We start from the raw sequence: 26,827 nt of genomic DNA, 5'->3' as shown, positions 1-26,827 counted from the left end.
TTATCAGCAAGCCACACGTTTTTGTAGAGTTGTGAGCCACCGCCATGAGAGACGGTGAATCGGTTTGCTGTGACCAGGTTCCACCAAGTGTCAGAGGTCGTCTTTAAAAGATGACACAATGACACTGCAGTGGACGCACAAATGTTCTCTATCGGGAAACAATTCAATGCCCGAGACGATGCTCTCTACCCGAGGCAGATACTTGATACCAGAAAGCATTGAACAAGAGCCAGATGACAACGACTTGTAAAATCAAAAGATGCTGCTATAAACATTCGATATTCAAAAGTTATTCTCAAAGTGAAATTTTACAACACAGAGAGCGTTACTTGCTTGCCCTTAGTCTTGTTTTCTGTTTTATAACAAACACTGCAGACCTGGAGCGCTCCCCACCGACCTCGGTCAGGCAGTTCTGAGGGCGCCCAGGCGCTCCCCCAGCCTGCGCGGCCCACGGGGTGCTCAAGCCCAGCCTCTGCCCTTGGTGAGGAGGCTTCGTTCTGGAAGAGGTGGGCACACGGGGAGCTGCAGACCAGCAGAGGTCCACGTGTCTTCCCCCGGTTCCGTGGCTGTAGCTTCGGGACCAAGACAAAGGCGCTTGTCTGCTCTGTGCCTGTTCCTCGGATGTCATTGATTTTCATGTGTCTGTGCCCACACATGCACATGTGTGCACATATGCATGTGTGCTCGAAATGCACCCGTGTGCGTGTGCACGTGCACCTATGCGTGCGTGCGTCTGTGTGTTACAGGGAAGCTCCCAGAAACTCGGTTCTTCTGGTCGACACAGTAGAGGATCACAGATCAGCAAGCCTGTTGGGGTGCAGGCAGAGTTCATTCGTGCTCAGTTCTAGTGGGGGAGCAGAGGCAGGGCGGCCTAGAGAAGGGGGGCCAGGAGCCCCCCCCCACGTAGCAAAAGAGCCAAGAGTCCTTTGTTCTGAGGACTTACATAGTTGGCGGGATGGGGGTGAGGAAGTTGATTGACGGGTGCCGGAACGTAGGTATGGGTGGGAGCCTGTTAGCCCAAATCCTTATCTTGCTCTAGACTGCATTCGCTCAGGCAATTACCCAAAGCTGTTTTATGGGGTGCTTCTCTGGGCACTGTGGGCCCGTCCCCTCCCTGCTCGAGGCCTTGTAACAAACGCAGTCTCAGGGTTTCCTTCCCCACTAGTGGAGCTGACACACACAGACTTTCAAGGGCCCCCCCCCAACTATTGTAGTTCGCGTATGCTGTGGGGGACTCCAGCTGCCCCTTCCGCACCTATGCCCTGGTGACCAGGACTCTGCTCTCCACCCTGCTGAGCGCCAGAATCCTGGGTGGGCAGTCTAGGGCCTCTTGAAATGGGCTTTCTTCTCTCAGAGTGATGCTGCGTAGCAATGATGTGTCCCTCCCACGGCCGAGGAAAGGCCACTGTGGGGATTCGCGTGGTTCTTTGACCCCCTCACCTGCCGGAGGGTGTGGGGTGGTCTCCAGTGTGGGCTTTTCGGAACAGAGGTCTGTGACCGTGCATGGGAAGGGTTTTGCATGCACACAGCTTCCCTGCTTCCAGTGTGGACGTCCAGGAGGGTGGAGGTGTGGGGAGCAGATTCCAGTTACCATGACTCCGGCTCCTGGCTGGAGCAGCTGCCTGGCTGGCGGTCGTCCCTCCGCCCCTCGCAGCCTCCGGGGTGGTCACCAAGTTTACCTCAGTGTCGCTGATGGGGCGGCAGGAGCCCATGGGCCCCGTGCAGTCCTGGGTGAAGGACTGCTTGCGCCGTGCTTGTTTTCCCACTGAGTCCTGGTGAGTTTTCAGGCTCCTTCCCTCAGGGCAGACACCGCCCTCTGCGGGGAGTTTGCTCAGAAGGGCGCTGCCCAGTCTCCAGCTGTCCTCCGTCCTCTTAACCCAGGCTTCCACAGGCAAAACCCTGGAGTTTCGAGGAAGTCTAGTTACCTATTATTTTTTCTTTTATGGATCATGCTTTCAGTGTTTCCTCTTCACCTAGCCCTAGGGCCTTGTTTTTGTACATTTTTTTCTGAAAGGCTTGTAGTTTTACATTTAAATCCAGGGTCTGTTCGGGGGCTTATTTTTTGTAGAAAGTATGGTGTTAGGTAGTGGTAATTTCTTTTGTGTGTGGGTGTCCAGCCGAAGGCCGGCCCTTTCCCCGAGGAGTGGCCACCGATGTGCTCGAGGTCTGTTCTGCTCACCGTCCCACTCCGGGGCCCACAGGTCCGACCTCAGCCAGCACCTCCACCCTGCAGCTTCGCAGCGAGTCTGCAAACCAGGCAGTCTGCATCCTCGGCTTTGTTCTGGCTCAGGGTCGTCTGGGCCGTGCAGGGCCCCCAAGACCCACCTGGATCTCAGGAGGTGCACGGCCGTGTCTGGGAGAAACACGGTAGGGCGCTGACCGGACGGCGCTGACCCTGCAGGTCGCTCTGGGCGGTCCCTACGCCTCAGCAGCACCGTGTCTCCCGACCTTCTGTGCCTTTCATTCCCTCCAGTGCGTTTGTTTTGTAGCCTTCCACCTCCTTGGTTGCGTTTATTCCTAAGTGTTTTACTGTTTTTGATGCCAATAATTACAAATTACTTCATAATTTTCTCTCAAATTGCTCACTGTTAGTGTATAGAAATCAGCTGATTTTTTAAAAAGTACAAGTTCTTTATTTTATTTATTTATCTTCAGAGAGGAAGAGGAGAGGAGAGAAATATCAATGTATGGTTGCCTCTTGTGAGTCCCCTGCTGGAAACTGGCCTGCAACCCAGGCATGTGCCCTTGACTGGGAATCGAACTGCAATCGTGTGGTTCACAGGCCTGCACTCAATCCACTGAGCTACGCCAGCCAGGGCTGAATCAGCTGACTTTTGTGTGGTTCTGTGTCTTGTACCTTCGTTCATTAGTTGTAACAGTTTTTGGTGGATCTTTTGGGGTTTCTTTTATATAAGAAAATGTATGCAAACCAAGATAACTCTACTTCTTCCTTTCCAGTTTTGACGTTTTATGTCTTCTTAATTGCTTAATTACATCCACAGAGCCGTGTAGAGTACCAGTGGCGGAGGCAGCACCCCTGCTCTTCCCCCTTCAGTGTGGTGCCGGCAGCTCTGGCGTCTGGTCAGTGGTCTGTTGAGGAAGTTCCTTTTTCTGAATTGATTTTAGGGAGAGAGACAGACAGACAGACAGACATCACTTTGTTGTTCCACCTATTTGTACATTTGTTGGTTGGTTCCTGTATGGTCCCTGACCAGGGATCAAGCCTGCAACCCTGGTGCAGGGGCACGACCCTCAGACCTCCTTAGCTCCCCAGCCAGGTGAGGAAGTTTCTTTCTGAACGCAGTGTAATGAGTGTTTTTGTTATGGAAAGATGTTGCGTTTGTCGGGGCTGTTTCTGCATCAGCAGAGGTGACGGTGTGTGCTTCCCCTCGTCCTGCTAATCTGGTTTTTCGCCCTGACTGCTGTTTCTCTGTTGGGCTGCCCCCGCACTCCAGGGCAGTCCCACATGGTGGTGGCAAACAGTCCTTCCCACAGACTGCTGAGTTTGCTTAGCTAGCCTTTGGTCGAGGGTTTCTACATCCGTGTTGACAAAGGTCATCCATCTGCAACCTTTATGGTGTCCTTGCCTCCTAGTGGCTTTGTTATGAGGGTGGTGCCAGTCCTGTGGGACAGGTTGGGAAGGGTCCCTTCTCCTCTGCATTTCAGTAGAATGTGAGGAGGACTGGTGTTAATTTTTCTTTAGATATGTGATAGAATTCACCAGTGGAGCTCTTGCGTCCAGGGCTGTTCTTTGTTGGTTTCATTCTCATCATTACTGGTTTGATTTTTGTGCCTGTGATAGGTCTGTGCAGGTTTTCTGTGATTCATTCTTGGTAGGGCTTGTGTTTCTAGAAACCTGTCCATTTCATCCAGATTATCCAATTTGTTAGTATTGGATAATCTCAACAGTTATTCATAGTACTCTCATGCTCCTTTTTATTTCTGTAAAGTCGGTAGTGGCCTACCATTTATTTTAGTGATTTGAATCTTCTTTTTTTCTTTACTCATCTTGCTAAACATTTGTCATTCCTGTTCTTTCAAAGAACCAACCCTGGGTTTCATTTATTTTCTCTATTTTATCTCTAATCTTTGTTATTTTTTTCTTTCTGTTAGCTCTGGGTTTATTTTATTATTTTACTTATTTTTTATCCTCACCTGAGGACATTTTCCATTGCTTTTTAGAGGAGGTGGGGAGAGAAAAACACCGGTGTGAGAGAGAAGCATCAATGGGTTGCCCCCCCACGGGCGCCTGGATGGGGGATCTCCTCACAACTTAGGTGTGTGCCCTGATTGGGGTTTGAACCTACAACCCTTCAGTTACAGGATGACGCTGCGGCCAACTGAGCTATACCAGCTAGGGAAGTTCTGAGTTTAGTTGGATGTTCTTTTTCTAGTTCCTCAAGGTACAAAGCCAAGTTGCCGATCCGAGGACTTTCTTTTCTTAATGTCCATCTCTGTAGCTGTGACCCCTCTCAGCCTCCCTTTACTTCGTCCAGGAAGCTCTGGGTGTTCATGGACTCGGGCGGGGCTCAAGGCTTTTCTAATTTCCTTCACCTTTGACCCATTGGTCGCGTATATTGTTTAACTTCCACAGACTTGTACGCCTTCCACTTTCCTCCTGCTCCTGGTTTCTAGTTTCACACCATTGTGATGAAGAAAGAGACAATGTGTGATTTCGGTGTATCGAGCCTTGTTTTGAGGCCCGGCCTGCCCCATGTTCTGTGCGCGCTGGAGGAGAGCGTGCGTCCGGGCCGTGGCGGACTTCCTTCCCGTGCACGACAGCAAGTGCACAGGGGCCTCCGTACACAGGGACGTGAGTTCTCAGGGACAGAGAAGTCTGCTGCCTGGCTGTTGGGGTGCCCTTCTTCATCAGTGCCTGTCACTGGGGTGCCACCTTCTCCTGCCGATGGCGGACTTCTGTCTGTGATCTGGTTACAATTCCTTTTTTGGATGAAAAGACTGCAGGCACTGTCCCTTTTCTGTGGCTTTTTTCTTTTTTTAATTTTCCTCCTCTCTTTCAGTGATGTCTTTTGGCAAACAGAAGTTCTTGATTCTGATATAGGCCAGTTTATCCATTATTTTCCTATCTTGATACTGATTTTTGTGATTTGGTCATGATAGTAGGTAGCCAAGATTCACTTTGTCTCTTGGTTTCTTCAGCTGACCTCATTTAGAACGTCAAACAATTCAGCAGAACCTCATTTAGAAAGACTGAACTCTGACCCAGCCTGGCTGGGCCACCTCTGCCAGGTCAGGTGGCCACATGTGTGGGCAGCCCTCACTTCTCAAGGCTGCTTTTGCCGAGTGAAGATTTCGGCCGACAGCCACTTTCCTCAGTAGGCGTTGCTCCATCTCCTTCAGCTGCCAGGGTTTGGGAGAGAAGCTGTTGAGCAGCCCGGCGGGTGGTCACTGTGTCTGTGTTTCCTCCAGCCTTGGGCCTGCACCACCTGGGCTGCAGACAGACCCCTCCCGTGGGTGGGATGGTCGCCACATTCCTGATGGGCAGGAGCTGCAGATGGTGCCATGGGAGCCAGAACACCACCTTTGGGGGCTCCTCACTCCCCTGGGGGCCTCAGAGAGTCCCCCCATGCCCAGGAGATGGGCACCAAGGGGCAGGTAGGGCCCAGCCCGGGTCCCCTGAGGGTCTCAGGGCTGGGCTCCTCAGTGCTCCTGCAGCCAGACATGCCTGCCTGTCCAGTCACATCCTGGATGTCCAAGGGGTGGGCAAGATGTGTGCCTGCGGTGCCCAGAGGGCCCACCCCCTGGGGAGGAGGCTGGCAGCTCGGCACAGCACCCTCCCCCAGCACCCCCACCCACAGCCTTCTGCCACATGAGTCAGCCACCATTGTAGGCACACCTTTATTTGGGGAATTCTTTATCTCACCTGTTAATCAGATGCCCTTGGAGAAGCTTTGGTGCAAGTGCAGGGTAAGAAGGAAGGCCTGTGTCCAGCCCTCCTGCTGCACCAGCAGACCTGGGCCCTCTGCAGCCCTTCTGAGACTGTGCTGTCTTGGCTGCTGTTCTGAGCCCCAGCGGCCTCTCCGTGGATTCTGACCTTGGCTGTGCTGATTGGGCAGGTCCTGACAACTTTATGGACAAGGGCACTAAGACGCCGTAGATGGGAGATGCTTGCTGCTCTCAGAGGCACAAATGTGAGAAGCTGTGCATCTCAGCGCTGTTGAACGGCACAGCACTGGATCCAGCCAGCCTCGCTGATCTGCTCTTGAGAAACTGTATTATCTTGCACTTTATGAGCTTATGAGTCCCCTGCCCCCAGCACACAGTCTCAGTGCTTCAGAGTTTCAAGCCCTTTGTGTATAGAATAAGAGACTGAAGTTCAAAGAAGCTCGTCCCTGTGGCTGTGAGCCCTCGGAGCAGGGTTAGCCCAGGACTGCACCTGCTCAGGGGGCTCAGCACCCACTTCTCACCATGCAGACCCACCCTCCCAGAGGCACCCCTCAGGCCACAGGCACTTCCTTGTTGATAGGTGCAAGGCTACACACAGCTTTCAGGAGCGGCAGCCATGCTGGGGGCAGCAGCTGGTCCTGTGGACAGGCCTCGCTGCCTTGGAGGTGGGCTGCCAGGGAGGTTTCCCATAACCTGGGCTCTGTTTTCAGGCCCAGTCTTGCTGCTGACCAGCGACAACATAAAACAGCGCCTTGGCTCTGCAGCTCTGGACAGGTACCCCCGCCTGCTTGTCGCAGACCGCCTGGCTTCTGGCTCTCAGCTAGTCCAAGCACAGCCTGGAAACGTGCCGTGTCTGCACCCCCCAGACTCTGCACCCCCATGCCTGTGTCCCCCTACCCACGGGGCCGTGTCTGCCTTGTGGTCTGCCCTCCATGTCTGCGGCCCCTTTGTCTGTATCCCAACTTGTCCATGCACCACCTTGTTGAGAACCCGACACCCGCCGTGTCTTCCAGTATCCATGAGTACAGGCTGTGCAGCTGGTTGGGGCAGCAGGAGGACATCCACAGGATTGTGCTCTACCAGGCAGACAGCACGCTCACGCCTTGGACCCAGCGCTGCATCCGGCAGGCGGACTGCATCCTCATCGTGGGCTTGGGGGAGCAGGAGCCCACTGTGGGCGAGGTGGCTGGGTCACCCGGGACAGAGGGGACAGCTGTGCGTGGGACAGAGCCATGGGCGCAGGGCTTTAGTGGTGGGGCTGGGCATTGGTCAGGGGCTGAAAGTGGGCCTGTGGGCAGGGCAGGTCCTCGCTGGGGTGGCCACTCTTTCCTCGTGCCCCCGCACACGCCAGGGAGCGTCCCTCTGTTGCTCTTCCCTTTGAATGGAATATTTCAAGCACTCGGAAAGGACGGGTTGTAAGAGTTAACACCCAGATATTGCATGTGGTAGCCGTTTTAGCGCAGAGCTCACCCCCACCCCCACCATGGCCTCTTGTGAAGTCGGAGCCTCTGTCCAGGTTTCACACGTCTGCTGTGAGTGGGCAGCTCTGCCTCACAGGGCGGACTTTTATAGAAACAGTGCCCTATTTTTTAAAAAATCATTTTGAAGTCTCCCTGAGTTCCCACCACCTGTCTGCCCCGGTCTGTGGGCTGGGGGAGGTCATTTCCTGCACAGGCCCACCCGGACTGGAGCGTCCGCACCTCCAGGTTCGCAGAAGGCCTGGAGCCATGTCCCCTGCTCTGGGCACTGGCACTCCTGTCTCTTTCCTGCTTCGTGGGTATGAGGTGGACGCTCTTCAGCTGGCATCTTCCAACTCCTTCCGCTTTCCGTCACTGCTCTCATCTCAAACTTCTGCCCTGATCCTGGGGCAGCTAGAAGTCCCTCCTCACTAATGCGGGTCCCTGTTCCACGGGGAATGAGGCTCCCTTGCCAGGGGGTGTTTGCAAAATTCACCATCTGAGGTCTCTGTGTGTGTTCAAGGGGCCACGTTTCGGGAGGCGGCCCGTGCACCGCGTGGCGGGGGTGGGCGGTGGGGAGACCCTTGGCCACAGCCTCACAGCCAGGGACAGAGGGCTCCACAGCCCAGCTGGTGCACAGAACCGGAGTGCCACCTGGTGCCACCGCAGCATCCAGTCCCATCCCGGCCTTCAGGGATGGGACTGACCGCAGCTCTGACCGCAACTCTGCTCCCTGCAGCTGGAGCGGATGCTGGAGAGTGCGGCCGTGCGTGCCCAGAAGCAGCTGGTCCTGCTGCACAAGGAGGATGGGCCCGCTCCCGCACGCACCGTCGAGTGGCTCAACATGCGCAGCTGGTGCTCGGGACACCTGCACCTGCGCTGCCCGCGCCGCGTGTTCTCCCGGAGGAGCCTGCCCAAGCTGGTGAGGCGCCTATCTCCCCCTGTTGCTGCGGCCCGGCAGCGAGCCCCACACGCGGCTGCCGCGCCCTCGGCCGGCGGGGCCCTGGGGTTGGAGTGAGCCCGAGATTCCAGAGGGCCTGCTGGCTGCTCAGCGGAGCCTGCTGCCTGTAGAAGCGAGTGCAAACCCCGAGGCGGGGAGGGGAGCACCGCCCGTCTGCCCGCCCCCGCCCCAGCTCCGTGCCAGCGTCCGGACAGCTGCATCCGCGCCTGGAGTCTGTGCCCGCAGCGCTGTCCGCCCTCGGGCCGGGCGGTTCGCCGGGGTTGGGGCTTCCTGTGCCTCGGGCTGCCGAGGCAGCTGGCCGGTGGGTGTCGGGCAGTCGGGCAGCCGCGCGTCCGGCGAGCAGCCCAGCCCCCGCCGCTGGCATCCCTCAGGTGGAGCTGTACGAGCGGCTCTTCCAGAAACCCCCAGACCGGCACTCGGACTTCTCACGGCTGGCGCGGGTGCTGACGGGAAACGCCATCGCGCTGGTGCTCGGAGGAGGCGGAGCCCGGTGAGTGCCTCCTCGCCCCACGCTCTGGGCATGCGCAGCCCCTGGCGCGATGTGCGCGTGCTCGGTCGGGCTCGGAGCACGTGGCTAGCGGTGGCGCCCTCGGGCTGATGGTGGCTAGTAGCGTCCAGAAGCTCCCTTGCGTTGCCTTTACCTATAACTACTGTGTGCCCTGTGTGCACCGCTGTCTTTGGCCGGCTCTGCCCAGGCTGGGCCGGCTGTCCCTAGTCTCACCCCCTTGGTGGAGGCTTGGAGCCTGTCGCAGCCAGCCCCGTGCCCTCGGCTTCCGTTATTGTGGTGCCTGGTTACCCTCCAGTGGCGTTGGTCACTTGCAGTTGCCAATCTGCTCAGTGCCCTGGGCGTCGTGGTCCGGCCCCAGCCCCTCTGCCCCTCACTGTGCGGGTGCTCCAGGCTGCTGCAGGGACTGCCAATCGGTGCGGACCCGCAGCGCCCGGTCTTCTGTGGCGGGCCGCTGTCACTTAACGCCCCTTCTTCGCGGCCGGCCCTGTGCAGTGTGGCGCGGGGCTTCGCCCCCGGTCCTGCTCTAAGATGAGCCCCGGTGTGCACCGTCCGCGTCCGTGGGGGCGCTCCACAGCTTCCGCCCATTTGCTCCCGGACTCGTTGAGCACAGTCAGCTCAGAGCCTGTGGTGGTGTCTGTCACTTGGTGCCTCTGGGTCCTGTTCGGTTGTCTGTTGTCCAGGTTTCCTCTCGTGCCCGGTATTTCTGCGAGTGGGGGCATTGCACGAGAAATGGGAACAGCCGCTGGTGGCTCAGAGTAACCACACTGGTCTGTCTCTGGCTCCTGCACCCCTGTGGGGGCCCCTCCCCTTCACACTGACCTCGGGGTATTACCAGGCGCCCCCTTTCCGGCGGCTTGTACTCTGGCCCTGTCCGCCCCCCGCCCCGAGTCTGCCCCAGGCCTGTTGAGCTGCACAGCCTCTCAGCTGCCCGTGGGGAGGAAGGGCCCGGAGCTGGCGCGCTGCTCGGGACGTCGCTGAGGTGGCACCGGACGCGTGGAGTCGGCCCCGTGGGGGACCGGGTGGGACCGGGCTGGGGCCGGCCCTGGTGGCAGTGCTCACTGTCTGCTCCTGGGCGGCACAGAGGCTGCGCCCAGGTTGGTGTCATCCGAGCCCTGACGGAGTGCGGCATCCCTGTGGACATGGTCGGAGGGACATCCATCGGGGCCTTCATGGGCGCCCTGTACGCGGAGGAGCGGAACTACAGCCAGATTCGGATCCGGGCCAAGCAGTGGGCTGAGGTAGGGGCCTCAGCTGTCCTGGGGAGAAGGACAGGGATGGTGGGGAAGGAGCACGCTGGGGCCCTGCCCCTGTCTTGGCAGGGCTCCAGGCTCAGGGCGTGGCTTGCAGCAGGGAGGGGGTGCACATGGGCTGCGGCCACTTCACTGTTGGGGGGCTGGCTCAGGGTGGTGCCTGGTCTCAGTTTATAAAGGTGCCTGAGGACAGCACGGAGAGGTCAGCATCACCCACAGCCCCCCTGGAGACTAGAGGCACAGCCTGCCCCACAGGGCCACTGGGGAACACCAGCGCCCGTCAGGAGGCAGGGAGGAGCCCTTCCTGGGGTGTCTGTGGGAATGGCAGGCTCAGCAGTTTAAGATCAGCACCTCCAGTGGGCTGGGGACGCAGGGGTTGTGCCCAGGTGTCTGGTCCCTGGGCTGGGGAAGGGTGGCGTGCTGAGAGATTTTGTGAAGGGGTCGGGGGCTGCTCACTCATCAGTTTGCAAGAGAGACCCCCAGGGCAAGCCTTCGCCCCTAACAACTAGGTAGGCCTGGGGTGCAGTCCCTCCCTCCGTCTGTGAGACCCCCAAATGCCTGGGCACCAGGGACGCAGAAAATGTCGTCCACACCTGTGAGCGATGAAGGCAGCAGGCGTGTCCGGGGCTAAGGCCCTGCTGGAGCAGAGGGGCGCAGCAGGGAGGGGCCGGATCCCTGCCTGCTGAGGGTGCATCCCGGGAGTGCAGCCGCTGTCTGCCCTTCTCAGGCTCTGCCTGTTTTCAGGCTGAAACCGTGAGCGGGATCGGAGCTGTTTGCATCCCCCTGTGAGAGAAAGGGGGGCCGGCGGTCCTCCACACAGGCTCTCTGAGGGCGCTGTCACGGCGACCCCCCTCTCCCGAGCCTGTGGCCCTCAGTGGCTGCTCCACGGCGGGGCCCGGGGCCCAGCCACCCGAGTCACAAGGGACAGCCTCCAGGGGCAGCAGCTGCAGGGGACACTGTGCTCAGCCTCAAGGCGGGTCTGTCCCAGGCCTCTCCCCACCCCACCCCTTCCTGTCTGTTGCAGATGTGGGAACCACCGGGGAGCTCTGGGCCTCACTATCCCGAGGGGGCCTCACAGCCTGTGTTCCCTGCCACGCCAAGGGGGTGGGTGGCCGTGGGGGCCACAGGGCCCTCTGGCACAGGGCCGAACTGGCTGTGGAAGACCCTGGGCATGACCTAGGCCTGTCCCCAGGAGCACGTGTCCCCCTGACAAGGTCTGCACACCTCTCAGCATGGGCACCTGGGGACGGGCAACACGCCACTGTGAGCACCCCCACTTCCAGCCCAAGCTCCATACACACAGAGGCGCAGAGGACCCTTCCTCTCCACCCTGACCCCTCAGAAGCTGGGCGGCCTTGAACCAGGGCATCCCTGGGGTGAGGCCAGCACTGCTGTTCGGTCATGTGTGCTGCCCCTTCCAGGTCCAGCTCAGCCCTGTCCACACGGAGGAAGGACAGCCCCGGGGCCCCCAAGGGGGCCACCTCTGGCAGCCAGGCCTTTGCAGGCCTGCTGCTTCCTGGGAGCCTGAGGGGTGGCCGCCATGGCGGAGTGTGAGGGCCAACCTGAGCAAGCCCATGGGCAGCTCCCCTCCCACGAGAACTCCACGAGTCTCCTTGGTCTGGGAGACCTCATGGCCAAGGCAGGCGCTCCCGCTGCTCACTGACCGTACCCCACCCACGCCAGGGGTCAGTGACATCCCCTTGGGACCTCCAGGCAGGCCACTCCCTCCCCACCCCTAAGGGTGCTTCCCAACACGCTCCTTCTGTTAACAGAAAGACACGCATGTGCCCATGTCCCTGCACCCCTCCAGGAGGCAGGCTCTTGTTGAGTCCCGGAGAGCCACCTGCTGCCTGTGTCACCAAGTGGGCTATGAGTCTTCCTGAGGCCTCACTGTGCCCCCTCTCAGGACATGACATCAATGGTGAAGACTGTGCTGGACCTGACCTACCCCATCACCTCCATGTTCTCGGGTGCCGGCTTCAACAGCAGTGTCTGCAGTGTCTTCAAGGACCGGCAGATTGAGGTGCTTGCTGGCTGCATGGGACGCCTGCCTGGCCTGTGCTCCCGCTCACACCCCTCTTAGCCCCTGGCCTTACCCCTCATCCTGGCGGCCAGGAGACCCCACTGAGCCCCCTCCCCTGCAGGACCTGTGGCTCCCCTACTTCTCCATCACCACAGACATCTCAGCCTCAGCCATGCGGGTCCACACGGACGGTGAGCACCGCCCCCAGCAGGGGCTCCTGCGCAGGGCCCTTCCCTGGGCAGAGGAGAGCCCAGGGACACTGTGCGTGTGTGAGGGGGTTCCGAGCACAGAGATGCTGTGTGGTGCACATGACAGGCAGGGCGAGATAGGGGAGATAGCCAGGAGCCCAGAGACACCCGGAGGGCCAAAAAGAAAGACTCTGAGAGGAGGAGGTGACATGCGAACTGGGTGGAGAGAGTGTGAAGGGTGCACTCAGGTCATGGGGGTAGTTGGTTGGCACTGGCTGTGGGCGAGACCGCGGTGGGCCCAAGGGGGGCGCTGTGCTGTGAGTGGCATGGAGGCCTGGTCCCAGCAGTGTTTCTGGAGCTGCCAGAGTGTGTCTGAAGGTGTGGGAAGGGGTGGGGCTGACTGAAGGCTTGGCGCCCGGTGTTGGTGCCTGGCATTGGCACGTGGAGGTGTCCTGGAGCACGCCTGGCTTTCCTGGGGCTTTGGGGAGGATGACGTCCGAGTGTGTCCAGGCCCAGTACTCTGGCCAGAGACGGGACGTGCAGGCGCCGGGGCCCCTCGCAGGCCAGGCTGTCAGCCGAGGGCACAGGTGGGAGCGTGTGGCTGGGGAGGCTCCTCTCCTGCCCTGGGCGTGTCCGGCAGCCTCCCCCGCTTTGGACCCCTCCCAGGCTCCCTGTGGAGGTATGTGCGTGCCAGCATGTCCCTGTCCGGCTACATGCCCCCCCTCTGTGACCCCAAGGATGGACACCTGCTGATGGATGGGGGATACATCAACAACCTCCCAGGTACTGCCGCCGCTGCCTCCACCCCTGCAGGGCTGGCGCACGTTTTCCTCGGCGTGCGCCAAGGGAAATTACAGGCTGGCTCGGAGCTGAGAACACACGCGCGAGTGCGCACACCCTGGTGCCGTGAGTCCAGCATATGGCTCGTTTGTCAGCTCGGCGGTGCTCAGAGCCAGGGCCAAGGAGAGGCAGGGAGCAGCGTGCTGGGGGGGGGGGCATCTTGGGCACACCTGTCACCTGTTGGACAGTGCTGTGCGCTGTGCTGGCCTCAGGACCTGTTGGGCAGGCTCTGTTCCCACCTGGGGCACCATGTGCCTGTCCCAATGGTGACAGGGCTGTCTCTTCCAGCGGACGTGGCCAGGTCAATGGGGGCAAAGGTGGTGATCGCCATCGACGTGGGCAGCCGGGACGAGACGGACCTCACCAACTACGGCGACGCGCTGTCTGGGTGGTGGCTGCTGTGGAAGCGCTGGAACCCCTTGGCCACCAAAGTCAAGGTGGGGGCACAGCCTGGGCGTGGTGGGCCCTGCTGCTGCGCTCCTCACAGCCTCCCCACACCTCCCGCTGGCCAGGGATGAGCTCTGGGGAGAGGGCCAGGGGAGAGCCGCATCTGCCCTGGGGCGGGGTGACCCCGGGTGTGGGTGTGAGACGCAGGCAGCTGTGCGGTGGCAGGTGTTGAACATGGCGGAGATCCAGTCTCGCCTGGCCTACGTGTGCTGCGTGCGGCAGCTGGAGTTGGTGCGGAGCAGCGACTACTGTGAGTACCTGCGCCCGCCCATCGACAGCTACGGCACCCTGGACTTCGGCAAGTTCACCGAGATCTGCGTGAGTGGGGGCAGGGCGTGAGGGCCAGTGGGGGGCAGTGTCTGCCTGCCTCTTCCCAACCCCCTGCCCTCTGAGCCCAGGAAGTGGTCCCACCACCTGGTCCCGGGTCCCCCCTGTGTGCAGGAGGTGGGGTACCAGCACGGGCGCACGGTGTTCGACATCTGGGTGCGCGGTGGTGTGCTGGAGAAGATGCTGCAGGACCGGCAGGGCACAAGCAAGATGAAGGCAGGCGATGTGAGTGCCCAGCGGGCGCCCCTCTCCCTGTCCCCTCCTGTGACCTGGCCTCCTCCCTGCAGCCCCTCGGAGAGGCCCCCATGGGCAAGAAGACAAAGTTAAAGGCAGGCAGCAGCTCTGGGTTCTGTCTCTCAGTCTCTGCCCCCAGGTCCCTCTCTAACCCTCCAGAGAGGATGGTGGTCTCCATGGGGGTCTGCTCAAGACTCTGCCCATCTTTCTTGCCCCTGCCCCTTCTCTGGGGGCTGTGGGTCCTCAGCAAGCTAGGGCCACAGGGGGCCCCAGAGGGGCTGTGGCAGGGGTGTGGGGAGCAGTGGCTTGGGCTGGATGTGTCCCGCCCCCCCCCGCCCCTCCCCGCTCCGCAGGTCCTCACCTGCCCCAACGCCTCCTTCACTGACCTCGCGGAGATCGTGTCGCGCATCGAGCCTGCCAAGGTGGCCGTGGTGGATGGTGAGTTGGACACAAGGGACGTGCACCCACACAGCCAAGGGTGCTGGCAGCAGCGTCCCAGAGCCTTGGCACACTCACCAGGCCTTCCAGGACATGGTGGCTGGGGATGGGGACCTGCCCACCACTGCAGGGTGACTCCTGCCCTGGGGAGGGACCCACAAAGCCCCCTCTGCCCAGACGAGTCCGACTCCCTGACGGAGTGTGAGGAGGGGCTGCCAGATGGCTCCCAGGACACCTATGCGGACTTCCAGAGTGCCCCAGCCAACGAGGGTTCGGACTTGGTGAGCCGCCTGCCCCTACTGGCTGTGAGGGTCCCTCGCAGGCCAGGGCTGGAGAGCCACTCCCTCCCCCAGGGCCAGTCCTCCAGCTTGTCTCCATCTTGACGGTTCGGTCTGCTTCCAGGAGGACGAACCCTCGCTTCACCACCAGCACACCGGTCTGGATTCCCCCAGACTGCCCCAGGATGCCTCGGCCCCCTGAAGCCAGCATGCCTGTGGGCCTGTGTTGGGCACCACGGCTCCTGGGGCAAGGGACCCAGCTGGGGCCGGAGGCTGCACCGGTGTGGCTGCCTCCCCGCACTGGCGCCCCTGCGCACACAGTGGCTCTGGGAGCTGTCAGCCCAGCGAGTCCCAGGGCCTCTGAGAGACATTAGAGTCCAGATGCTCCCGCCTAGCTTGTCAATAAAGGCAGATGTGATTGTGTGGGGTGTCCTGCCTGCGCTGAGGTCCTCGTGGCAGAGAGTGATGCCAAGAAGTGCCTGACTGGAGCCGGCAAACCGCTGTCCCCATCTCTGGCCACAGGCAGGCCCCGCATCACTGTGGTCCAGGCGGAGGTGGCCTTGTCTGCCCTCCTGGGAGGGCTCCATGTGGGGACTGTAGGGCCCCAGACACCCGACTGCTGTACCTTGAGAACCCTGGGCAACAAGTTCCAGAGGGGGGGGTCCCCGAGGTCCCCCGAGGCATGAGCTGGGGTCCCCCAAACCAAGGATGAGCTTCTCGTGATCTGGCCCCGGGACACACAGCATGCTCCCAAGACATGGGGTGCCCACACTTGCTGTTCCCCGTCTTTAAATAGCTCCAGGGATGCGGGGGCGCTTTTGTGTAAAAGGAGGGAAAATGCTGGCCCAGTGACTTTGGACACCACTGGCGCCGCAAGTCTCCGAGCGGGGGTCTGGGTCTGCACGGGGCAGGGAGACCCTGACCCTGGGCCTGGGCACGCGCGGAGACTGGACGGCCTGCCCCCGGTTCCCTGAGCGCCCGGGAGGCCGCGCCTGGCCCCGCCACGCCCCGGGGTGTTGGCGGAGCTGCCACTGAGGTCCTGACGCCCAGGGGGCCAGAGCCCGGGGCTCACTGACGTCATGGAAAACGCCCCGCCTCTCACGTAGCGGAGGGCGGAGCGGCTCCTCTGGGGTCCTGGCCGCTGTGCCGGGTGCGGGACGCGGAGGGCCCGGCGCGGCCATGCGGGTCCCCGGCCGGAGCCCCTGCACCGCGCGGTTGCCCCGGCGGAGGCGGCGGGCGCGGGGCGCGCTCTGAGGCCGGGGATGCGCCGCCGCCTCAACAATGGGCGCCGCCGCCTCCCGGAGGAGGGCGCTGAGAAGCGAGGCCATGTCCTCCGTGGCAGCCAAAGTGCGGTGAGCGCTCCGGCTGCGCCGGCTCCCCGCCCCCACCCCGCCCCCGCGGGCGCCCTCCCGGAGATCTCACCCCCGCGAGCACTGGGTGACAGATGCCCCCCAGGACCTGGCCAGGGCAGCTCTGCAGGCGTAGACAGGGCACTGGGACCCCAGGGTCCAGGCGGCCGTGACCTGCCTGCCTCGGGCTGTTTGCATTGGGTGGGAGTGCCCGTCCTGGGGGACCCCGACCCCTCCGTTGCCGTGGCTGAGCCCTGGGTGGGGACCCAAGCTTGTGTGCGTGCAAGGCCGGGGGTGATGGAGAGGGGGCTGTGCACTGATGGCGCCCCGCCGTCCGCCCTTCAGAGCCGCCCGAGCTTTCGGCGAGTACCTGTCCCAGAGTCACCCTGAGAACCGGAACGGTGCAGGTAGGGGCTCGGGAGGCATTGCCAGCGTGGGGTCCGTCCACAGCCCCCATCCCCCAGGCCGGGTCGCTGCCCCTGCTCCAGGCCGGCCCGGTGCCCCGGGCGCTGTGGGGGTGAGCCCAGCAGCTGCCTTGCCGGCCAGCTTCCTCGTCCCCCTGCCTGGCCTGGCCTAGAGCCCCAGCAGGAGCTCAAGTCACCCATCACCATGGCACCCACCCAGCCTGGGCCGTTGGCATGGCAACAGGCCTCCTGGCACCCCCCAGGGTTGGCACCACTGTCTCTGGGGGCCAGCTGGTCGGGGGGAGGGGAGACATTGGCATCGGGCACAGGAGCGCAGTGGCAGGCTAGGAGGGGGTCTGCTCCTTCCTGCCCCTCACCACCCACACACACAAGGAGGGGCTTGGGGCCCAGAAAGGAGGCAGGGGGGAGCCTCTGGGAGGAGCTCAGGGAAACAGGTTGGGAAGACGCAGGGATGAGAGTTTGGTCAGCAGGGCTGGAGACAGCTGCAGGCTCCATGCTGGGCCAGGCACCCGTTGGGTCTTTTCTGCCCTCTGAGCACCAGGAAAGTGGAAGGGCAGGGCCTCCAGGCTCCAGACTCACCTAGGGCCTCTTCGCCAGACCACCTGCTGGCCGACGCCTACTCTGGCCACGACGGGTCCCCGGAGATGCAGCCACCCCCCCAGAACAAGCGCCGCCTCTCTGTCATCTCCGACGGCCGCTGCGAGGGCAGCCTCTCCGAGGAGGTGGTCCTGGGGCGGCCGGCCGGGGAGGGCCCGCAGCCCCGCGTGTACACCATCTCGGGGGAGCCAGCCCTGCTGCCCAGCCCGGAGGCTGAGGCCATCGAGCTGGGCGTGGTGAAGGGGCGGCGCGGCCGGGAGCAGCACCCCCACCGCCACAGCCAGCCCCTGCGTGCCAGCCCCGGTGGCAGCTGTGAGGACATCAGCACGCCCTGCCAGAGCTGGGCAGGCAGCCGGCAGGGCTCCAAGGAGTGTCCGGGGTGCTCCCAGCTTGCCCCAGGCCCCTCCCCTCGGGCCTTTGCGCTGGACCAGCCCTCTTTGCCCCAGACCACCAGCCGCCGCAAGAAGCTGGAGAGGATGTACAGCGTCGACCGTGTGTCTGGTGAGGGGCACATCGTGGGCGTGGGGAGGATGGGCAGAGAGCTGGTGCTGGCATCTGCCAGCGGCAGCCATCGTGAGTCTTGGACAGGTGGAGGGTGCCCAATTCACAGCTTACAGGTTGAGTCCTGCTGTCCTGTCTCATGCCCCACAGTTGGCTTTGGCCCTGCCAGCACCAAGTCAATCAAAGAGAGCTTCCCGGAGGAGGGGGCCTGAGAGGGTCTTGAGAATTGGGCAGGTAGAAAATGTGGCTTAGTTGGAAGGCTGAGCTGCCTCTGGGTTGTCCTGGGGCACAACCCCTGCCCCAGGCCCACCAAGCAGGGCTCCGCTTACCTCAGGGCACACTCAGATTTTTGGGGCCTCGCCAGCCAGTGGGTTTCTCCCTGGGATTGTCGGGCTGCGTGGGTGCTGGGGACCCAGAGGCCCGCCGTGACTTGCAAAGGCCTCCCTGGGTGGTCAAGCAGCCATGTGCCCCTGGCTCTGAGGTCACTTGCTGAAAAGCAGAGTTCTAACCAGCCGAGCTGCCACATCGCCCGAGGACACCTGCTGGGCTTCCAAGTCTGCCGTCGGCCTAGGTTTCAGGGCGCAGGCCTGGGGTGCAGGCAGTTCACGTGCACGACCTCATGCTCCTCCAAGGGACACAGGCAAGGGCTTCGGTGGGGGTCCAGGTGAGAGGGTTGAGCCAATTCAACCCTCTCCCTCCTCCCTCCTCTAGCAGCTGTAGGGTCTCCATGCTCCCCGAGGGTCTTCACCTAGCCCTCCTGGAAGGGTCTGGGGAAGGACAGGTCTGGCTGAGCTTACTCCAGAGCATCCTTGCTTCAGAGAAGGCCCTGGAGCCCCCAGGAGGGTTTGTCAGCCATTGTCCCTGTTGCGCTCTCCTTCCCAAAGGGAGACAGTGGCCCTTCCCCAGAACAGGCTGTGCTCCCAAAGGGGCACTCCTCACTGTGGGCAGCCAGAGGGGAGCTGAGCAAGGATCAGCAAAGCGTCACCAAGCTGCCGAGCTGTCTGGGCCCCAGCGGCTGGGGCACGTGTGGGCGCATGTTACCTCGTGGCCCCGCTGGCCTCCACTGGCTCGGCCCCAGCACCCCCCTCCCCAGGAGGACCCCCAGGCCACCCTGGCCACTGCTCCCTCGGTCTCTTCCAGATGGCAGCCACACCCCCATCCGCACCTGGTTCCCCAAGGAAAGCCTGTTCAGTTTCCAGACCGCGACCACAACCATGCAAGCGTGAGTCCTGGCCCGCTGCGCAGGGCCCGGCAGGGGCCAACTCCCGGACCCGCTCCTGCCCCTACCCTGGGGCCACCTGGGTGGCTATTGCTGAGCAGCCCACGTGCCCAGATGTGGCGTTGGCCTGAAAGAAGGCAGGGCCAGCTGCTCTTCCAGCCCCCACCCTCCCCCGCTCCTCACAGCTCCTCCTGTCTGTTCGTCCTGTCTTGTCTGTGGGGTGAGCTGGAGGCTGCAGCTCATGGTCTCCAGTGGGGGCGGCTCTTCTGGGCCTGTGTCACCCAGCTCTGCCCCCACACATGCCCCAGACAGGCAGCCTGCTGGTGCCCCGTATGTGCCACGAGAGACCCGCGTGTGCTGCATGCATCTGGGTCTCTCATTTTGGGGTTCCTTCCAGGGGGCGGCACCCTTTGCTGTGGTGTGCCCCACACTGAAGACAGTCCTGAAGCACAGGCTACTGCCCTGGGCACAGGAAGTGGCGCCCTCTGGACCCAGGGCCAGCGGGGCAGCCAGGCCACCAGATGCAGCACCTGGTGGCCGGGGCCGTGGTAACCGCAGGGTCCTCTGCCCTTTCAGGGGCTGGCCACAGTGTGCAGCACCTCGCTGGCGCCCGGGTGCTTGTGAGGGACCCTGAGTCGAGCACAAGGAGGGAACTGACCACAGGGGGCTTGGGGGGCTGAGGGTCGAGGCTCACTGTGTCTTCTCTCCCACGCTGCCCCTTCCGGCCGCGCCTCCAGCATCTCGTAAGTACTCTGTGGGACCTCGAGGTGCCTAAGGGCACACAGCTGTCCCTGGGCGGCCCTCCGGCCCCCAGTAGGTCTGGGCAGGCCAGGGACCAGGGCCTAGACCGTGAGCGAGTGCTGTCTCCCAGCGGGCACGGAGGCTGCAGCAGGCCTGCAGGGGCCGGGGCCCAGACAGGGCGAGGCAGCCAGGGTCCCTCTGCCAGGTCCAATGCCCCGAATGCCCCACTGGTCCCCGTGCTCGTGCGTCTGTCCTCTTGTGTCTGTCCCTCTGCCCATGGCCAAGGGCAGTGCTGACTCCCGGCGGTTTCCCAGGGTGTTCAGGGGCTACGCGGAGAGGAAGCGCCGGAAACGGGAGAATGATTCCGCGTCTGTAATCCAGAGGTAGGGCCTGCCAGCCACTCGCCACCAGGGTCGTCTCTTGTCTGTGCTGGTCTGGCCTGGGCCCCCGGCCCCCGCAGCCCGGATGGGGGAAGGGTGGTGGCGACCACTGGCCTGGCCCTGCCCTGGGGACGCGGGGGCCGGGGGAGCCATGTGGCCTGGGCCCCCCAGGCTTTTGTTTTGGAGGCACATTGACACTTGTCTCTCTGGCTCTTGAAGCCCAGAGCTGTGGGGTCAGTGGCCAGGCTTACCCTCCCCGGTCCCTATCTCAGAGACACATCTAGGAGCTGTCTGTCCATCTCGGACACAGGGCCTTGTCAGGGCACAAAGTTTGGGGACCAAGAAGACCTGCCTCCAAGGTGGTCTAGGAACATAGTGGCGGGAAGGGGGCATCACCTGCAGGCCCCACATCTATCTGGGGGTTGCAGACAGCAGCACTGCCAAGCCAAGTGCAGGAGGCAGGAGCCCTCGGCCACTTGTGGGGGAGGCTGGCCCGGACCCAAGGAGGGACTGGGAGGGTGTGAAGGGGCGGTGGCATGCTGGGCACCCTGAGTCACCAAGAGACAGATGGTGGGGTGGCCAGAGAAGGCTCGGTCATTGTGCCTTTGTCCAGGTAGCAAAGGGGTGAGCCCTGGAAGGGTCTCAGTAGGAGAGGACTGGGTGGGGTTTGCTTCTGGGTGGGCGCTGGGCCAGTGGACAAGTTCAGGGGCGCTGGGAGAGCATCTCTCACTAAACAAGAGGGGGCAGGGCCGCGGGCTGTGTCTGGCTGCAGTGGTCAGGAACAGTGCGGTGGGGGGGCCATTGCCCACCCTCTCTCCAGCCCCCCGCAGCCCCCGATGCTTTTTTCCCCAGGAACTTCCGGAAACACCTGCGCATGGTCGGCAGCCGGAGGGTGAAGGCCCAGAGTAAGGGGCTGGGGGGGGGGGGGGCGGGGCCTGCTCCTGGCTGGCTGCGCTATGTTCGCTGCTGGCTGTGCCTGTTCGCTGCTGGCTGTGCCGGGGAAGACCACCTAGGCCCCAGACCCAGCTCCACTCCACCAGCGATTTCCGCCCCAGTGCACAACTCAGACGCCCCAGCCCTGCCCGGGACCCCAGGCTCCATCTCTAGGCCTGCGCTGGCAGCCCGGTCTCCGCCCACAGTCACAGTCCCCACGGGTGTCCTCGGGCCCCGCCCCTCAGTCCAGCGCTCAGTCTGGCCCTCCCCAACTCCATCCCTAGTACCACTCCAACACCTCCGGACTCCATCCATAGCCCCCAACACCCACCACCACCACCCTGCCCCCTCCCGCATTGGCGTCCCCCAGTTGCCCCAGCCTGGAGCTCCTAGACTGCCTCCAGCATTCCCAAATTCTGTCCCGGAGCCAGACCCCTATCGCCCTCGGCCCAACCCACGTCTTGCCCCTTCGGGTCCCACCCCCGCCGCTAACGCAGGTGTTGCTTTCACGGCAGCGTTCGCGGAGCGGCGCGAGCGGAGCTTCAGCCGGTCCTGGAGCGACCCCACCCCCATGAAAGCCGACACTTCCCACGACTCCCGAGACAGTAGGTGCCCCGCACAGGCCAGCACCTGTGTCCTGGAGGCTCCCCTAGGCCCCCAGGGCGGGTCCCTTGCTGGGGCAGCTTCTGTGCTTCTGCACTCGGAGCCTTAGTCTGCCCATCTGAGTAAACGAGGGTGCTCCATCCGGCACTTCCGGCCTCGCAGATAGAGCTCTGCTGTGGCGCTGTCGGGCAGGGTCACCTGTAGGCCTCTGCCCGCTGTCTGGCCTGAGGGGCTGTGACGCTCAGCTCCTCATTGGTCCAGGGCACCAGAGCTGACATTTGCGTCCCAGAGGGGTCCCCCCAGCCTTGCTCTGGGGCCCATTGGCCTTCCCAGTCAGGCAGCCTCTGGCTTCTGGCACGGGCCAGTCTTGCCCGGCTGGCGGCACTCTGGCCCTGCGCCCTCTACCACCCTGTGCTTCTCGCTGGCCTGGAGGACTCTCCGGGACTTGGCTCGCCAGCTCCGGCCACCGCCCATCTCCCGGAGTCTCAGCTTGTGGTCCCCAGCCCAGGTGACCCACCTGCCCTTCAGGTAGTGACCTGCAGAGTTCGCACTGTACCTTGGGCGAGGCTTTTGAGGACCTGGACTGGGAGACTGAGAAGGGCCTGGAGGCTGTGGCCTGTGACACCGAGGGCTTCCTGCCACCCAAGGTCATGGTGAGGACTGGCCCCTGGGCTTCTCCAGCCGGTCTGGGCAGGGGGGTCCTGTGGCACTGGGAACCCAACTCTCTGTGTCTAGGACTGACGCAGCCACCGGGGGCTGCCCAGGAGGACGGGGGCAGTTTCTCACTGGGCTCCCCTGGGGGCTGCCTGGGGGGTGTCTCCACGGGGGGGTTGGGGGTTCGCCTCACAGGGGCGCCTCCGGCCCCTGGGCTCTGAGGCGGCCGGACCGTGCCTGAGCAGCCCCGTGTGTCGTCCCCAGCTCATCTCCTCCAAGGTGCCCAAGGCCGAGTACATCCCCACCATCATCCGCAGGGACGACCCCTCCATCATCCCCATCCTCTACGTGAGCCCCCCAGCCCCCCTGTCCCCTGGGCCCGGTGCGGGTGCGGCCGGGCACGGCCCTGACTTAGGCGTGGCCTGTGTCTGTCTCAGGACCATGAGCACGCGACCTTCGAGGACATCCTGGGTATGTGCCCTCCGTCCCCACCACCCTCGGGGGGGCTGGGATGTGCGCAGGCCGTAGGGAGCCCTGGGGGCAGCACTCATCCCTCCTTCCCCAGAGGAGATAGAGAAGAAGCTGAACATCTACCACAAGGGCGCCAAGATCTGGAAGATGCTCATATTCTGCCAGGTAGGGCCACGCGCCTCCCCGCTGGGGAGTGGGGGTTGGGGGGAGCCACGGATGGATGCCTGGCGTGTGCAGCCTGCCAGGCTGACCATCGTCTCTTACAGGGAGGCCCGGGACACCTGTACCTGCTCAAGAACAAGGTGGCCACCTTCGCCAAAGTGGAGAAGGAAGAAGACATGATCCAGTGAGTGGGCAGGGCTGGCCCTGGGGCTGGGTGGGGGCTGGAGGCAGCGTCCTCTGCACCCACCCCACAGTCCCCTCCCCAGGAGGCTCCTGGCTGGGGCCCTGGGCCTCTCTGCTCACCCCTGGGGGCCTGGGTGGAGACCACCTGTGATGTGCCCCTCCCTCACCAGCTTCTGGAAGCGGTTGAGCCGTTTGATGAGCAAAGTGAACCCAGAGCCAAACGTCATCCACATCATGGGCTGCTACATTCTGGGGAACCCCAATGGGGAGAAGGTACAGGGACCCTCGAGCCCCACCCAGGCTTCTGGAGACCCTTGTCCCATGAGGAGAGTTGACAGAACTACCCCACCCACCGCGTTTCTCCCCGGATTCCCCTTCCCTCTTCCTTGAGCCTCCCAGAGAAGCCCCTTATGTCTTAGCCCAGCCAGCCCCTGCGTGCCAGCCCCAGAGGGGTTGAGGGTTCCTGCCCCCTCCTTGCGTCATGCCCTCAAATTCCCACCCCTGCCCCGGACTCATGGTTTTGCCCCCTCCTTTCAGCTGTTCCAGAATCTCAGGACCCTCATGACCCCTTACAGGGTCATCTTTGAGTCCCCGCTGGAGCTGTCAGCCCAAGGTGAGTTTGTCGGGCTGATACCCCAGCCCTCCCGGTGGGGTCTTGGAGGCAGCGCGCCTCCCCCAGCTCCACCCGGAGCGAGAAACCCGAGCCCCGAGTCGCAGCCCCGCCCCTTACGCTCCCGCCCAACCCTCAGCTTCTACCCCCTGGACCAGGGCCCCCACACCTCTACCCTGAGCCCCTCCCTCCTTCCCGCCCCGCCCCTGCACCCTGGGCCACGCCCTCCTGCCCTGGCCCCGCCCGGCCACGCCCCCCGCCGTCTCCATCCTGGCCCCTCCCCGCCCGCCCCCTCAGGGAAGCAGATGATCGAGACCTACTTCGACTTCCGGCTGTACCGCCTGTGGAAGAGCCGCCAGCACTCGAAGCTGCTGGACTTCGAGGACGTGCTGTGAGGGCAGGGCCGCCGCTCGGGCCCTGGGGCGCCCCCGGGTCCTGACTCTGCACCTCAGGGCAGCCTCCCCGCTCAGGTTCCCGGTCGAGTCCTCAGCCGGCGGGAGCGTCCCGCGGCCGCAGAATAAGTGCCATTTCCTCCCGTCCCTTGTGAGCTCGTGTAGTGCGTGCGCATCCCAGCCCCGGTCCGCGCCGGCGACCCGCCGGCCCTGCCGAACCCATCACCAGCACAGGGCCGCGCCCGGCCCCAGTCGGCGCGGCTCGCGCGCGCCCCTCTGCCGGCCCGTTGGAGCGGAGCGCGCCCTGGGCTGGTGTCCTCCTAGGGGTCCCACGGGAGCGCGCCCCGTGCCCCGCCCCGCAGCCGGAGGCGCGGGAGCCCTGCGTGCTCGCCCGGCCCACGCTGCTGCCGCCCAGTGCGCCCTCCCGGCAGAGGGAAGGGGCCGTGCGGGCCAGTCGGGGCTGCGCCCCGCGCGTGAGGCCCCGGACCCCGCCTCCCAGGCGGAGGGCGAGCTGCTGGTGGGTGGGGTGGCGCTCTTGTATATAGCTGGGGCTCGGGGGCAGGCCCCCCTTTGCAGAGCCTGGGCCTGAGGGCACCTGGCTGTGTCCCTGGCCGAGGAGGGCGGGGATGTGCGGGCTCTAACCATGTACGATACCCCGTAGAGTGACCATTAAACCTGACCCTCTGCTGCGGCGGCCCGCGGGTCCCTCTCTCAGCGCCGCCCTGTGAGTCCCTCTCAGCACGGTTACCTCCCTGGGCCCCGGAGCTGCTGGGCCTCCTAGTCTGAGGCCTCTGCTGTGGGGGCTGCCTGCACACCCCGCCTGGGTCCGGGGTCCTGGGATTCTGGACCTCCCCAGACAAGGGCACACTCCACGAGAGGGTCGGGGGCCAGGCTCCAGGACTCCTGGAGGGCCTGGAAACAGGGTGGGGAGTGGGGGGTGGTGCAAAGGAGAGCAGGTCCTGGAGACAGCTGCAGGGAAGCTGGGCATGTGGCCCTGGAAAGGGGCCTAGCGAGGGCCAGAGTTGAGAGTAGAGACACCCCCATCCCCAGCTACTGAGCAGAGGACCTCCACCCCATCAGGGCCCCTGTGGTCAGCAGTGTGGCTACAGCAAAAGGCCAGGAACTGACCCCAAGACCAGCCGGTCTGCCTTAGTCTGTCATTCCCAGACATGCCCATTGCCACTCAAACCTTGAGACTGAGCCATTACAAGGCATAGCCAGGCCCGGCTGCCCCAGTGGTTCCCAGTCCAGTGGCCTAGGAAGGGAGTGACTGGTGCCAGCTGGGCTCATCCAAGGCCACCAAGGGCTGAGGATAGGGAGAGGCCACCAGTGGGTGGCGTGAGTGCAGCCCGGAGGGTTACCTGTGACCTAGGGGTAAGTGGCCCTTCCCAAGGTGGGCATCACAGCCCCAGGGCAGCCCTGCCCCACCAGTTCCCAGGGTGTCCCAGCTGGGGCTGGGTGGGAGAGCAGAAGGCTTGGTACGAACGTGAATAGGTAAACTTTTAAGGATTTAGATTTAATACACATACCTGTGTTCATAGTTTGGCTTATGAAGTCTCTCACCACAAAGTCCCGTGATTCAGGAGTCCTCTGTACGTCCCCTCAGTTCCTGAGGCCTGCTGTGGCTCCCCTGCCCTGCAGAGCTACCAGAATCTCCATCTGTAGACAAAAACCAGTGCAGGCCTGTGCAGGCAGAATGCTCCCCCCCGAGCGCAGCCCACCCACCTGAGCACCGTGTGCACAGGGGCATGCTTACTGCGTCACCTGCAGTCCTGTCCCCAGACCAGCCAGGAGCTTGGCGACATGGCCCTGCCCCTCGTCTGGCCTCTGATGGGAACCCTGCAGTCTAGGGTTGGGGCTGCTTCAGTGTGTCTGCGGGTAGTTCCGGGGGTCAGCCGTGGTGGGTAAGAGCTGGGAGAGTCCACCAGCAGGGGGCTCAAGGTCTTGAGTTCTGGTTCACAAGATTCTGTTCCCCTACCTGTGACCACTGAGGAGAAGTGTGATGGAGGAAAAGAAGGCAAACCCAGAAGGTGCTCGGGCCCAGACGAAGTACAAACATGGAAGAGCATTTTGGGGAAAGCACAACACCAGTAAGGTGATGGCAGGTTGGATGAGGGCAGCACAGGGGCCAAAGCCACCCCAGGGTGGCTTGAGAAACACGAACAGGCAGCCGCCAGAGGTGGTTGGGGATGAAATACATACAGCATGTTAGGGAGAACAGGCTAAGGCCCTTAACATATAAGAAGACTTCCATGTGCTAATGAGAGAAATGCAGGAACCAATAGGGAAAGTGCGCAAAGGTCTAAAGAGACAGCTCACAGAGGGGAAACCCAGCGGCTGGCACATGCGCGGAGGGTCTTGGCCCCCATCGGGATCGAGTCAGGGACAGCAAAGGAATGAGGCGTTACCTCCTACCTGCTGGTTGGGCAGAAAAATGAAAGGGTGTTGGTGCCCTGTGCTGGTGAACACGTGCGGGAAAGGTAACACGAACTGCTCTCGTCAGTTTGGAAAAGAACCTGGCGATAACTTAAATACAGTGAATGGTGGTGAAACAGAGTCTGGACAGACTGGGTACCAGTGGGGGGATGGGCTCAGTCATCTGTTTTCTCCCAGAAAATGGAAGTCCACGACCGGATGACTTCACTGGCGATTCTGTCAACATTCAAAGGGTTGATAGCAATCCTTCTAAAACTTTTCTTCAAAAACAGAAGTGGAGCTCTTCCAAACACACTTTATGGAACCAGAGTTA

At 62.6% G+C, this 26,827-nt stretch overlaps 2 protein-coding genes across 6 annotated transcripts in view; both read left to right on the top strand.

The window, feature by feature from the left end:
* The window catches only part of PNPLA7 (patatin like domain 7, lysophospholipase), a 44,301-nt gene extending 29,020 nt beyond the window's left edge, over positions 1 to 15,281 (top strand). For both annotated transcript variants that reach the window (XM_037036785.1, XM_037036786.1), the window contains 14 exons: positions 6,618 to 6,681; positions 6,921 to 7,089; positions 8,104 to 8,286; positions 8,697 to 8,815; positions 9,915 to 10,071; positions 11,990 to 12,106; positions 12,228 to 12,297; positions 12,961 to 13,077; positions 13,423 to 13,571; positions 13,747 to 13,899; positions 14,023 to 14,133; positions 14,496 to 14,580; positions 14,758 to 14,861; positions 14,983 to 15,281. In XM_037036785.1, the coding sequence (XP_036892680.1) occupies positions 6,618 to 6,681; positions 6,921 to 7,089; positions 8,104 to 8,286; positions 8,697 to 8,815; positions 9,915 to 10,071; positions 11,990 to 12,106; positions 12,228 to 12,297; positions 12,961 to 13,077; positions 13,423 to 13,571; positions 13,747 to 13,899; positions 14,023 to 14,133; positions 14,496 to 14,580; positions 14,758 to 14,861; positions 14,983 to 15,060 (1,676 nt within the window). In that variant the 3' untranslated portion in view covers positions 15,061 to 15,281. The remainder of the gene's footprint in view (positions 1 to 6,617; positions 6,682 to 6,920; positions 7,090 to 8,103; positions 8,287 to 8,696; positions 8,816 to 9,914; positions 10,072 to 11,989; positions 12,107 to 12,227; positions 12,298 to 12,960; positions 13,078 to 13,422; positions 13,572 to 13,746; positions 13,900 to 14,022; positions 14,134 to 14,495; positions 14,581 to 14,757; positions 14,862 to 14,982) is intronic.
* A 279-nt stretch (positions 15,282 to 15,560) lies between these two features.
* NSMF (NMDA receptor synaptonuclear signaling and neuronal migration factor) lies at positions 15,561 to 24,770 on the top strand. Of its 4 annotated transcripts, XM_037036787.1 has the most exons (16): positions 15,561 to 16,210; positions 16,553 to 16,614; positions 17,230 to 17,730; positions 18,871 to 18,952; positions 19,687 to 19,692; positions 20,005 to 20,073; positions 20,923 to 20,975; positions 21,519 to 21,608; positions 22,135 to 22,259; positions 22,525 to 22,608; positions 22,698 to 22,731; positions 22,826 to 22,896; positions 22,998 to 23,077; positions 23,247 to 23,349; positions 23,614 to 23,689; positions 23,984 to 24,770. In XM_037036787.1, the coding sequence occupies exons 1-16, from the start codon at positions 16,140 to 16,142 to the stop codon at positions 24,079 to 24,081; spliced, it is 1,605 nt and encodes a 534-aa protein (XP_036892682.1). In that variant the 5' UTR covers positions 15,561 to 16,139; the 3' UTR covers positions 24,082 to 24,770. The 4 variants fall into 4 exon arrangements, with proteins under 4 accessions (XP_036892682.1, XP_036892684.1, XP_036892685.1 ...); XM_037036789.1 differs by lacking the exon at positions 20,005 to 20,073 and having other exon boundaries at positions 15,563 to 16,210; XM_037036788.1 differs by lacking the exon at positions 19,687 to 19,692 and having other exon boundaries at positions 15,564 to 16,210.
* Positions 24,771 to 26,827: the final 2,057 nt, after the last annotated feature.

Source organism: Sturnira hondurensis, unplaced genomic scaffold (genome assembly GCF_014824575.4).
Source record: "Sturnira hondurensis isolate 20B ecotype Veracruz unplaced genomic scaffold, ASM1482457v3 Scaffold0022908, whole genome shotgun sequence".
Classification (NCBI taxonomy): domain Eukaryota; kingdom Metazoa; phylum Chordata; class Mammalia; order Chiroptera; family Phyllostomidae; genus Sturnira; species Sturnira hondurensis.
This window is presented reverse-complemented; position numbering and strand designations above follow the sequence as displayed.

What these genes read in the sequence shown, in the direction of transcription:
- NSMF (XM_037036787.1), top strand. Translation starts at nt 16,140, where the DNA reads ATGGGCGCCGCCGCCTCCCGGAGGAGGGCGCTGAGAAGCGAGGCCATG. An exon ending in TGAGAACCGGAACGGTGCAG is followed by an intron (nt 16,615 to 17,229) that starts GTAGGGGCTCGG and finishes CCTCTTCGCCAG; the next exon opens with ACCACCTGCTGGCCGACGCC. An exon ending in CAGCGTCGACCGTGTGTCTG is followed by an intron (nt 17,731 to 18,870) that starts GTGAGGGGCACA and finishes GGTCTCTTCCAG; the next exon opens with ATGGCAGCCACACCCCCATC.